Source organism: Chiloscyllium plagiosum, unplaced genomic scaffold (assembly GCF_037043375.1).
Source record: "Chiloscyllium plagiosum isolate Xiang-an unplaced genomic scaffold, Cpla_swu_hap1 HiC_scaffold_19, whole genome shotgun sequence".
In the NCBI taxonomy this organism is placed as follows: domain Eukaryota; kingdom Metazoa; phylum Chordata; class Chondrichthyes; order Orectolobiformes; family Hemiscylliidae; genus Chiloscyllium; species Chiloscyllium plagiosum.
The window spans coordinates 50,560,153-50,573,775 of record NW_028270157.1 but is presented as its reverse complement, the minus strand read 5'-3'; the positions used below and the strand labels follow the sequence as shown (position 1 = coordinate 50,573,775).

General features: G+C 40.2%; 1 protein-coding gene across 2 annotated transcripts in view; it reads right to left on the bottom strand.

The window, feature by feature from the left end:
* The window catches only part of fbln1 (fibulin 1), a 177,559-nt gene extending 164,449 nt beyond the window's left edge, over positions 1 to 13,110 (bottom strand). The window contains exon 1 of one of the 2 annotated variants that reach the window (XM_043709279.2): positions 12,754 to 13,110. In XM_043709279.2, coding sequence (XP_043565214.1) covers positions 12,754 to 12,814 — 61 coding nt within the window. In that variant the 5' untranslated portion in view covers positions 12,815 to 13,110. The remainder of the gene's footprint in view (positions 1 to 12,753) is intronic. The other variant, XM_043709278.2, reaches the window with a different exon arrangement.
* Between the last annotated feature and the right edge of the window lie 513 nt (positions 13,111 to 13,623).

Here is a 13,623-nt window from a genome sequence, read left to right as displayed (position 1 = left end):
CTTTAGTCTGGTCCAATGGATTCCATCAACTTGTTCAAAAAAGATATGTCAGCACTTTCCTAGTGAGGGCCTGCATGACTTGAGGTGGATAGTGACGGACCAGTAGAACATAATGACCTCCCATCATTACAGCCAGACTTTCTTTATGAAATTGAGTTGGGCTAATCACTCTTAACCACACATTCCCATATTGTGCTAATGTTCCACTGTGAAACTGCAGTGCCCTCGCATCATTGTGCCACGCTAGCAAAAACATTTATGGGGAAATTGGACTCACCAAAGATGGTATCCCCTGCATGACATCCCAGTTGAATCAAACTAAATGTAAAATGCTATGTTTAGCACTAGTTTGTTTGCAGAAGGTGCAGGACATTGTCAAGCATCAGTCCACCTTTGGGCTCCACTTCAGATGTTATTGTTTTACTCCCTTAACCTTCAATTTTCCTGAGGTACGGACAAGGTGGCAGCAGTGGGCTTAACTTTAATATAACTGGAATAGTAATCCAGAAGTCCAGATCAATGCTTTAGGTAGAATTCAAATTCAACTAATAAACATGGAATTCAAGGCTAGATTCAGTAATGATGACTTTAAGGCAATTGTTGTAAAAACCCATCTAGTTCATTAATGGCTTACACATGACTTCAGGCCCACAGTGATTTGGCTGACCTTTAAAGCAGCCTAGTTAAGTCTTTCAGTACATGGACAACTCAGAATGGGGAACAAATGCTGGGTCTTGCTGATGATACCCATGCTCATAAAAGAATAAAGAAAAAAAGAAATCAAAAGAGTGCCTCTTGAACCTGTTCTGCCAGTCAGCAAGATTCTGGCTGAAACAATCTTGGCCTTAGTTCCATTTTCCATCCCATTCCATAACTTTTGATTCTTATAGCTCAGGAATTAGTTATGCCATATCAGGCCTACCACCCTGCCCTTGAGCATTGATTCCACTGGCGTTTGGATGGTCAGGATCGAGGGAGGCCGTGTAATGTACATTGCTGGGAGGGTGTGGTACAAGAAAATAACCCATGCCACTTGAGGTGAATCTTTGGTGCCCAAATTTTCTGTGAGCTTAGGGAATACAGTGTCAGTCAACCATATTGAAGAAATGTGAGTTGGAAGACTGTTATCAAGACTCAAGATTTCACAGGACCCCAATGCAAGAGAAGAGCTGTGTTTACGGATTTGCTCCATTCATCTCAGTGCCATCTGATGCCATATTTTGTGTGTACATTACAGAATTATGCTCAACACAAAGCTTTTATTGAACTAAACTTAAGATGTCTGCCAAGTGTATGTGTGCCTCATGATGATGCAGAGCTGTGAGCTTCCACTAAAATAAACAAAGAAGCCAGCCACAGGAGAAACATCGATTAAGAGAAAATGGCTGCAGCTTTTCTCCGACCAATTTCTGTTCAAATGACAAGGAGTATGAGGCAAAACTGGAATTGTTTCAATGTACAGTGGCAGAATTATGAAATAGCAATAGAATTGCTGTGCAAACCAGAAGTTATTAATCACCTGACATTTACAACTGTTGGGAAGAGACTGTTTCAAAATATATTCCACTGTAAATCTCTCTAAAGAACAGAAAAGTAAGGCAAAAGTTTTAAAAGCTTAAAAGGCACGCTTTCCAAGTGAATGTTAAGTATGAATGGTACATGATCCATTAGGGACCAAACTGAAAAAGAATCTATTGATCAATATGTAGCATCATTAACTCAGATCACAGAAACCTGAGAATTTGTGCAATTAAAAGATTATGTAATTAAAGACAGGTTTGTATAAGGCATGAGTGATCCTGAAGTGAAACCAGTTAGAGGGGAGAATCTTATTCATGGGAGAGCAATGATAATGTGCAGAGGCACTGAGATTGTAAATCAGCAGCTAGAGCCTATTCATGACACAACAAATTAGGTCCTGTATTCTGCTGACTGAACATACAGAAGCAAAGGACAGAACAATCACGGACAAAGGGCAGAACCCAAAAACGTGTAGGCCTCATGCAAAGAAAAAGAGGACAAGTCCAGTGTGGAGAAAACAGTGTTCTCACTGAGTAAATCTGAACTATTTTGCAGCCAAATGTCTGGCTAAAAGAAAGCACAACAAGCATGTACAGATGAACACTAGAAAAATATCAGCTACATGTTCCAGTGAATCACACTACACCATCAAGTTGGTTCAGCCAAGCAAGTTGGCTCAGTCAAGTTGGCAGATGAGACATGATGCTGTCTCTTGAAATGAGGATGGCAGAATGGGAATATCAAGTCAACATAAAATGGCTGATGGATAATCATGCAATATCATGCACGTCATAGAACTGAATAAAGTGGACAACATGGAGATTCAAAAGTAAAATGGTAGCTATATGATTGCAGCATACTCTTGTCAAAAGGACAGATTAGTATAGAATGAGGATCTAGATTTCCAGATCTCAGATGGGAAGCAAATACCACTCATTGTAGCCAGAACATATTAAAGATTGGATTGGTTACCCTCAACTGTTAAGAAAGAGATTTGCAAAATGTTTCAGCACACTGAACCATAGACCATGTAACAGATCATACTGGAGCACAACAATGTGTTTACAAGGTTGAGATGTCTTCTTGGAGAATATAATCTCAAAGTAGATGGAATCCAAGACTAATTCAGCATCTGTTCAGAAAAGTTCCAGCTGCCATCAAAACCAGTCTGAAAGATGAAATACAAGGGAGTAATCAAAAATGACAAGTCCGACAGAATGAATTAGCAGCATGCTAGCAGTGAAACAACCTAGAAACCTTCAAGTATGCATTGTCCTAAAGGATCCAAAAAAGACTCAGAAGAGAGCCCACTAACCAGGCCAACTGTAGTCAAAATACTGCCACAACTCGCAAATGCAAAAATCTTCATCACACTCACACAGCATAGTCACTAGCAAGGGAAGCTAGATGAAAGCTACAGCTTTCTAACCACAATCTGGACACCCTGGAGGAGAAATGTTGTTTGTAGATATGCAGTGACAGTTAAATAAATGATGATGTAAAGTAACAATACATTTATAAATACGAGCTTCAATTTGCAATGAAATTAGACTCATGCCACCTATGTGCCCTTAGAAGCTTTTCTTTCTCATTTCCCTCCAACCACATGGATTGTGAAGGGCTATTTGTGGCTGACAACATTTGGCCTGGTGCATTGCTGGGCTTTAAATATGGCACTGGAGGCAAAGGTCTTGCCAAAAGCAAATGCTTCTACTATTGCTGAGCAAAAGATAACGCAGGTGCAGCATCATAGAGGTGTGGCACAAACAGAATGAGGTAAACAGTGTAAAATTGAATGGGATAGACTTCCACTAAACTGTCCGAAATTGATACCTACACAGTTTCTGGTAAAATTCATGTGTTGAACATAGAAATAAGTTGTAAACATGAAATAATCACCTTGTGTGGTTCAGTGTCAATCTTAGCTTTATAATGCTATTGTGAAATGCTTTTGGACATTAATTATTAATTATTTTTGAAAAATACATGCTTTTCAACTTCTCAATCATATTTATTATAAAACAAAGATATTTAAGCCTACTAAAATAACTTGTAAAACATTTTCACAAATATGAAAGAAAAGCATTTTCAGTGAAGTCGTTTACTGGCAGCATTGTTAAATGAGTTCCTATTCTATGTTGCATAAATTGTGTAGATCTGAAAACACTTTGGATGAACATCTCATGTGTATTTCAACCAAAATTTGGAAATGATGACAATCTGGATTGCAAAATACTAAATCTGCCAAACTTGTACGAAACTGCCAGAACATTAAAACTACTTTGTCAAAACATTTTTCAGTGCCTTTAACATTTTAATACTGGCAAATAGAAGGCCCTGAAGAGTCATTCCTCAAGGTCATGTTAACAATGTTTTTGAGATAAATTGCCTTAAGCAGACAAGAAATCTAAATGGTGATTGATGAAAGTTTTCAATTTCAGACATCTAACTAGAGATACATGGGCCTGTGCGGAATATTATTTTAAATACAGTGAGTGGAAATGACTATGAACTAAATGCTGACAAAAGTAATGGAAAAGGAGATGATCAATGGCTTCCAAAGAGATTGTATGGGCACTTGAGGAAATAAAATTCGCAGGGCTACAAGGATAAACTGGGGAATTACCCTGCAGAGAGCTACAGAATGGATTACCCACTATCTATTCACCATGGGCCTGATGGGCCAAGTGGCCTCATTCGGGGCCATAATAATTCTGAGTCAATGAGATGATGAGTTCTGAAGGCCTTTTTCGTTCTTAACCTCTATTTTTCATTCTTAAGCGATGGCATGCAAAATGCCATTCAAATGAATTTGGACAATAATATAATAGAAGTCCTTGTGGTAACAGTACCAACCCAGTTAGAGATTGGCCTGATGTTGGCAAATACACAGACTATGACCCTCTGTGTTTATGAAAATCCAGTCAGACTCACTATCCTTAAGTCTTTTTGTCTGATTGATCTTATCTTCGCTTGGAAAAGGAGATACATGATGCCAAGTAAACATGTTTAATCAGATTTCCATTATCAGGAGATACTCTAAGATTGAATGTGTAATTTATCAATGCATCCTCCAGTGCCTAAGTGACAATGGACCACTTCAGTTCAGTAAGCCATTTTGGCAGGATGATTTAAGTACAAAACCTGCAGAGTTGATTTCTTATGATCCTGTTTAGTAAAGTACAGTTCAACAATGATAATACCTGAATTCATATTCAGTCTTAACATAATAAAACATCATGAGCCTCCTCAGAAGGGTCTTTTGGAGTAATATTTGACACCAAGTCATCAAATTAGGAAATGTTAATCAAAAAGGTGACATTTTAGAAATATTTTAAAGAAGAATTGAGAGGTAGCAAGGTGGTTTATGGAGGGTATTCCAAAGCTTAGAACCCAAGCAGCCCGAGGCACAGCCACTACAACGGGGCAATGAAAACATTGAACATTTGTGAGGCCAGAATTAGAGGACTGAAGAGATCTTGAATGTTATAAGGCTGAAGATATGGGGTGAATTTGTATTTGCAGAATTATATTTGCAGATACACACTATTTTGCTCAAAAAGCACACAACCTTCGGGCATTCAATGCAGGCAGACAATCCATGTAATATTTTATAAATTCCTGCTTGGGAAATAAAACTAAGATTGGACTGCAGACAGACTAACCTCACACCTTTAATGCATTGTCTGAGCTGCGATGTCACTTTTTTTACAAGTTATCTCGAGAATGTGACTTAAAAGAAGTTCTGGGATTTACGTATTAATGAACCAAAACCTCCAACCCATTCTAAAAGATGAAAGACTTAACAGCAATCTAGGTTTGTTCAATATATCATTTCAGTTACATGACACTGTAATCTTTTGCTATAAAATTCTCTGTCTTATGATCCTGTCCCATAGCTACCTGATGAAGAAGCAGCACTCTGAAAGCTAGTGCTTCCAAATAAACCTGTTGGACTATAACCTGGTGTTGTGTGATTTTTAATTTTGTCCTTCCGAGTCCAACCCCGGATTCTCCACATCATGACTATTTTATGTGATTACCCCATACCCAGTCAGTGGAAGCTTGGCATCTCATTTCATTGTCAGCCATGTCCAGATCCTTAGAAAACTTCTATTAAAAAGGTTTTATGACAATATGGCTCTATTGTGATTAGAACATCTCTGAGTTAAACATCAAATGATCTAAACTTGCTGCCTTAGGGTTAACTTGTCTTGCTGAAAAACTCCTCTCCTCCCACTTCCTGCTATAACCATAAAACTGTGAAAAAGAATCAAAAAACGCAGTAAGATATTGCACTGCAACAATAAATCGCTACATGGAATTTGTAACAAGAGTTTCCACAACAGTTCATATAATTATTATCAGACCATACTGTACAACACCCACACAAGGACTGTAACTGGAGAGGACAGTGAACCTGCATCCTGTGAAGGTTGCATTGCACAATCATTTATATCTGGCTTTAATTACTAACATGTAGACTTAAAAGGAATTCAGCAATGTATACACATGTATTTTAATTGACCAAACATAAAACAGACACCTATGTTCTGCATGTAGACGATTATTTTTGTAAAAAACATATAAACTTTTGTAATCATTACATATTCAATGTCAATAATTTTGAAGTTTCAATGAGAAAAATCAATGTATTTGCAAAAGATAATATTTTCACCACTGAACCTCCTGTTTCTTTTCAACATTAGTAAATAAAGCTCCATGTCAATTCCAGCAAGCCTCTGTGATAAGTCTGGTGAGAATCAAGATGAAAGGCCATCAATTAGTTCTGGGTCTGGAAATGCTAGGTTTTGGCATTCACTGCTCTCTGTCATGGGGTCTTGAGGTATATCGTCTCTGCCTATCTCCAACAAAGATCAACATAAATAGGATGAGGTCATATGTGGAGTCTCTAGGCCAAGAATTTTCTCACCCATAGCCAAAGAGAAAAATACCCTACATGGAGCAGTTATAACACTTACCAATAAATGAAAACGGGGCTAGCTGACGATCATGGACCCTTGAAATGTTGTTTAACTTCTAAAGGCTAATGGGGCTATACTATTTCCTTATAAAGGTCTATTTACTAACTCTGGAACTATTTTCCATAAACACTAAACCATAATATCCAGCCAAGACTGGCAGGTAGTCTCCCAGGATGAGACCTTGGTGACATGTTGTACCAGCCAGATATTGCTAAGAGCGCAATCTTCCTCACCCACATACTCAAGATCAAGTAAGCAGCAAATGCATCTTGCTACTCAATATAAAGATGGCTACCTTTTACATCCAGCAGATATGTACCACGAGTGGATGTGAATGCAATTGTATCTTCCTCTCTCTATAGAGATTTAAACCCCTTCTAAGAAAAGTGCCCAATACAATTTACAGATCTTGCTGAAAAACTCCTCTCCTCCATCCCCTGCCCCATAACCTGCTGGGCTTGGAATGTAAAATATTGGTCATTTTGTTTAACTTTGTTTTTTTTTTTAAATTGGCCTGAATATATCTGTTTTTAGCTAAGTTGCCAATTTCATTAAGTTTCTGGAGTGTTTCTGTCCCTGAGGCTTTGGAAGTTTTCCCCAGGCCATTGTCCCAGGCTCTCCTCATTAGCTACCAATATTGTCCCTATAGTGGCCCCCGACTTCCAACGCTAGGTCAATTCTACCACTCACGAGAATAATTCCCCACTGTCCAGATATCCTTGCAAAAGGCTGTTATGCACCCACATAAGCACTATTAGTCTGGAGCTGTCCTGCGTGGTTCATGGCAGTTGACCTGGACTTGGCATATAATGGAAAGTTGGGCCCTCACTTTGCAGACAGGCACCTGGGGGTACAGATGAGGGACATCCTCTTACCCCAGTCAAAGACAGTCAAAGAAGGCTATGCCATCAGACGATGCCAGCCTAGTCCAAGGTTGCCACCCAAGTCATTGCAATCTCATCGGTCTGGAGAAATGCCCAACAGTGAAGAAAGAAGGACAATGTTCTTCTACAATTGGTCAGGGTAAGTGCTACCATCTTCTCTGTGTTACCCCACTTTCACTCTCTGCATCTGCAACACCTCCCAGCAATGTTTACGCTCTGCCCTTCTCAATGTTACATATGACATCCTACCTCAACAACTCTCACCTAAGCCCAAAGCCCACTCCTCTAAAACTGCCTACTGTCTGTGCTGCATACTCACACAGTTGGGAGACTTTACAACTGTTCCCCCACTAATGGCAGCCTAACAGCTGTATCACCTCTCAATCCAGCAATAAACAGTCCACAAGGTAGCAAGAGCCAAGATAGGTCGTGAACTGCCCGACATTTGGTTCCTGACCCCCTATGAGGAGTGGGTCCTGATCCTTACTGCCCCATTGTGGTCAGAAGACTGTGGCCAAGCCTCTTGACTGGTATTGGAGGTTGTCCTTGACTTACTGTCCTGGGGTCCCCTGACTGAAAGCTGTCTTCCTTGATTTGACTAAGGGCTGCTGACAACAATGATGAGCTTCCTTCCTTTTTGTCTGCACTATAAGACAAAGCATGACAGGTTGGCTCTGGCTGGGGAGGGGAAAAGCACAAAAAAGGCAAGGCAAGGAACAGATGATGTGAGAATCTAAATTGGCTCAAGGTGAGTGAGCATAAAGGCAGGAGGTGAAGCCTGGTTGAATCAGGAGCTGGGTGCCTTTCCCTACATATGAAGTTTCCTTGTAGCAGCATTTTAATATCTGGTTACTAGTAATGCATGTTTAAAGCATAGAAGCATCTGTCAGTGGATTAGAGAGGTGCCTTGAGGGTCCTGAGAGACTAACAAGTGCCAGTTGCCAGCATTCACAGTGGTGGCAGGGGTGTGCAGTCAGTGCCTCCCGAGTATGCCCTGAGGTGTTGCTCCTAGATATCCAAGGTGACGGACAAGAGGAACAAGTTGTGGGCTAGAGTCACCAAGCACATGCTCAAACTTCATATTCGGTATTCTCGGCATCTAGTTTTCTCATGATGGATGCTAGTGTAGGCAAATGCATATTAATAAGATGTAAAGATAATGAAGCTGATAACAAGTAATAATCCTCCTTATTGGCATCCTGCCACTGCCTGGTGAGAATCGAACATTGACATCCAGGACTTAGTTGGAAAATACACCTCATCACAATGTTGAGAAAGGCCTCATTGAACTTGTTACATGATTTTCCCACCTTAAGTCATATCATTCAGGGCCTTTTAAAATTCCAACGCATTGATTTGCATTTTTAATTTAATTTGATGCAGGTTTATTTAGCATTTTAAATTTTTGCACAGACAATACTGCTTCCATTTCAAGCATCTTCAGGACAGGCTTTCTTCTTTTATTAGGCCTATGGAATGATCAGAGCATAATCTGGCTGCATCTGAGATTAGTTGCACAGTCTCCCGCGAGGAGGTTGAGCAATTCATCAATTTCACCAACACATTCCACCCTGATCTTAAAATTACCTGGACCATCTCTGACACCTCCCTCCCCTTCCTGGGCCTCTCCATCTCCATTAATGACGACCGACGTGACACTGACATTTTTTACAAACCCACCGACTCCCACAGCTACCTGGATTACACCTCTTCCCACCCTATCTCTTGCAAAAATGACATCCTGTATTCCCAATTCCTCCGCCTCCGCTGGATCTGCTCCCAGGAGGACCAGTTCCACCACAGAACACACCAGATGGCCTCCTTCTTTAGAGACTGCAATTTCCCTTCCCACGTGGTTAAAGATGCCCTGCAACGCATCTCGTCTACATCCCGCACCTCCGCCCTCAGATCCCACCCCTCCAACCGTAACAAGGACAGAACGCCCCTGGTGCTCACCTTCCACCCTACCAACCTTCGCATAAACCAAATCATCTGCCGACATTTCTGCCACCTCCAAACAGACCCCACCACCAGGGATATATTTCCCTCCCCACCCCTTTCCGCCTTCTGCAAAGACCGTTCCCTCCGTGACGACCTGGTCAGGTCCACACCCCCCTACAACCCACCCTCCCATCCTGGCACTTTCCCCTGCCACCGCAGGAACTGTAAAACCTGTGCCCACACCTCCTCCCTCACCTCTATCCAAGGCCCTAAAGGAGCCTTCCACATCCATCAAAGTTTTACTTGCACATCCACTAATATCATTTATTGTATCCGTTACTCCCGATGCAGTTTCCTCTACATTGTGGAGACTGGGCGCCTCCTAGCAGAGCGCTTTAGGGAACATCTCCGAGACACCCGCACCAATCAACCACACCGCCCCGTGGCCCAACATTTCAACTCCCCCTCCCACTCTGCCGAGGACATGGAGGTCCTGGGCCTCCTTCACCGCCGCTCCCTCACCACCGGACGCCTGGAGGAAGAATGCCTCATCTTCCGCCTCGGAACACTTCAACCCCAGGGCATCAATGTGGACTTCAACAGTTTCCTCATTTCCCCTTTCCCCACCTCACCCTAGTTCTAAACTTCCAGCTCAGCACTGTCCCCATGACTTGTCCGGACTTGTCCTACCTGCCTATCTCCTTTTCCACCTATCCACTCCACCTTCTCCTCCCTGACCTATCACCTTCATCCCCTCCCCCACTCACCCATTGTACTCTATGCTACTTTCTCTCTACGTTGAGGGAGGGTAGCTCCAGCAATTGAGCAGACCCTCCCTGGGGGAAAAAAAAGAGTAATTTTGGGGAAGGAGCGCTCATGGGAAAAAGGAGCAGACAGACAAAGATTCCTCAACCCAGTGTAAACCACACACTTCATTCCATATAAATGCTTACTTATTTAATTTACTTTCCCTTCATATTTGTAATAACTGGATGCCAGTGGAATGAAGAATGCTTGCTTCATGATATTTGGGCTGTTGGTGTGTGTTCACATCTCATGTTACAGTTCCATCTTCACATGATAACCAAACCTAATAAAAGTCTATTGATTGATTATTCTTGAAATGTCAAATTAACCAACATTCTTATCATTTTGGAGGAGCTAGCTCCCAATTTCATGCCTAATATGAAAAGGCTGTGTCCTTATTTTACTTCAATTGGTTAACTTCTAAGATGTAAAGCTATGTCCTCTTTTATTGAAATCTGCCAAAGGGAATAATTTTTCCATATCTTGCTTGCGAATCACTACATCATTCGAAGCACCTCAATTTGTTTGTGTTTCAACTTTCTACACTGAAGAAAATAAAAACTCATTTTACTAAACTAAATAAACAAATTTGTCCTCAAACATCCAGTTTAATTCTGAATCCATGTCGTACCGTCTTCCAAAACTAATGTGCTCTTCTGATCCCCACAGATAACTACAGTGTTCATGTATCTGATCATGGCATTATACAACTGAAACATAACTTGTTCAGTTTTGTACTCTTGTATATGAAATCCTCAGCGGGGCATTTGCTTTTGCAAAGTGAATTGACACTTGGAATTTCATGATATACTGACAGCATTTCCATGTGACAGTTTGATGTTTTGCAGGTTTGCTGCAGCTATAGAGATGAATAACCTTCTAAACAATACAGCTACAGGGACAAAGATATCTAGGCGATACATCAACAGGAAGAAAGCAACTCTTTTATGTAAAACAGTTGAGGCAAAGAGCTGGCTCGGCATTACATCTCAGGGGTGTAAACAGTTTCAAGGCAATACAGCGATAGGGAGCAAGTAGTTTGACATGCAATGCAACTATAAGACTCTACAGATTACATGGCAATACAGCTACAGGAAGCAAATAGCTTTACAAAAAATCAAATAATGTAGTCAAACAGTTTTACAAGTGATACAATAACTGGAGCAAACAGCTTTACAGGTGATACAACAACAAGAGAAAACAGATTTCCAGGCTGTATAGCAACAGAGAGTGAAGAAGCTTCCAAACTAAATACCTGCAAGGGGCAAATTGCTCTATATACACTACAGACATAAGGGCAGAAAGTTGTAAGCAATATAGTTATAGGAGCAAAAAAAAACCAAAGAACTACGGATGCTAGAAATCAGAAACAAAATCAGAAATTGCTGCAAAAACTCAGCAGGTTTTGTAGCATCTGTGGAGAGAAAGCAGTTTTTCCAGCAATTTCTAAGTTAATTACAGGAACAAACTGTTTCTGGACAGTCTTGCTACAGGGTCAAACAGCTTTACAGGTGGTAAACTAAATGAGAATAAAATACTTGACAGGGATTATAATTACAGAAGGGCAAAAAGCTTTCCAGGTGATACAGCTACAGGGAACAAATGGCTGTACAATTAATTCAATAATAGAGCTAACACAACCCTCAGGCAATTCCAGGTGATACAGTTGCAGAGGGGAACAGCTTCACAGTTATACAGATACAGGGGATGAATGACTTTGAAAAAAGTACAATTAAGGGGCAAATAGCTTATAGGTTATATAGCTTCAGAAGGCAAACTTTACATGTGATACAATTAGGGGGCAAGTAATGCTTTACTTTAGAAGGGAAAACCTGGATAAGCTCAATGCAACTCCAGGAGACAATAGCTGTATAGGCAATAATGGTTCAGTATATAAATAGCTTTATAGACAACCACAACAGCAACTGCAGCCTTGATATTAAAATTCTTAAATTAATTGCATCTTATTATGTGAGGCTCTGCAAATTGGCAAATCTGCTGGAAAGCTTGACAAAGCCATCAACTTGTATCAAGCAATAATACCAACAGAAGTTATAGATTTTTAACTTCCTACAATTTTTTTTATATTTTCATTGAGGCAATCAGTGCTTGCAAAATGAATAAATTATCTTTCAGACAAATATGCCATTTTTTAAAATTACGTCCCAATGTCAGGCTCATGGTGAGGTACAGTGTCAAATTAATGAAGTTTTCAAAAATTATACAAAGCAGCAACCAAAGAAACAATTTGTAATGTGTTTCAATCACAAGTTAAACAAATGATGTATAAAAGTGCAGTGAGTTTGCTTACACAAGGTCTCCAATGAGTCTTCAAATTCTGACTAAAAGGTGGAAAAAATGTCACAAATCATCATATAAAGTTTAAATCAATTGAATTCATTGCCAATTAAGAAAAGTAAGTAAATGTAATTTCAAATTGAATTCTTTAAAAATATCAAAATACTTCTTAATATATTTCTCCAATAACAATTTGATTATCTGTATCCTTTTCAAATTGGTAACAAAGGAGCTCTGTTTTCTAACTGCTTGCAGCAAGCAAGCATGGTTCCAGGGAGCAGATTCATGAATGTACTTGTTGCAATATAATCTCTTACCTTGTAGGCTGAACAACAAGAGACTGAACAACATCATCAAGATTCGTGCTGTGAAATCCATCAGGCAAGAACACTAGGAAGGAAAAAAACCTCTCTGTTTTGGTATTCTGGTCTTTCTCTTAAAGTAAAATCTCTTCCCTGCTCAGTTTTCTCTGTTCTGTCTCTTTCTCCTGCAGTCCTGACTGCAAACTGCCTTTGACCACAACTCTTTTATAAAACAAACCACAGGGTTTACTTTGAAGGTCTGGGCCTTTCCAAAAGAGATTCCTTAGCAATTATCCTGACTAAGATTTCTGGCCAAACACCCTGAGGGAATCTTTGCCAGAGAGGTGGGGGTTGTAGGCCTTCACTGCAACATTGCTCCTGCTGCATTTAATTCACCAACAAGCTTGTTAACTTGTGTCTTTAACCCTGAGAGTAACAGATCGTCAAATTACAAAATAATAAGAAAACCTACAATAAAGAAGCTCTCCTTTAATTTTGTTAAATTATAGAGGCACAGCTGCAAAGTTCTTTTAGCAATTAATATGAAATCGCAACCTCGCGCAGGCACAACAGAACAAGACACAACCGACTTTCATTGAATTTTATTTCAGATTTCATTGATAATTCATAAAGGAAAATCCACCAATCCCAGTGCACCACTGAGCCACAAAAACTAGAAATGACCTCAATTCAATTGCTGATGGAGCTCAGCCATGGCAAGCATAGACATTATGGAATTGATTTTACCACCTCTGCCAAAGGGTAAGAGATTTTTTAAAAATCAGTACCTCAACTCACTACTAATCAGTGGCTCCAGCACATATCCAGTCAGGTCAAGATTAGGTTCAGCTCAGCTGTATGGTAAAGGTTATCTGTGTTACATGC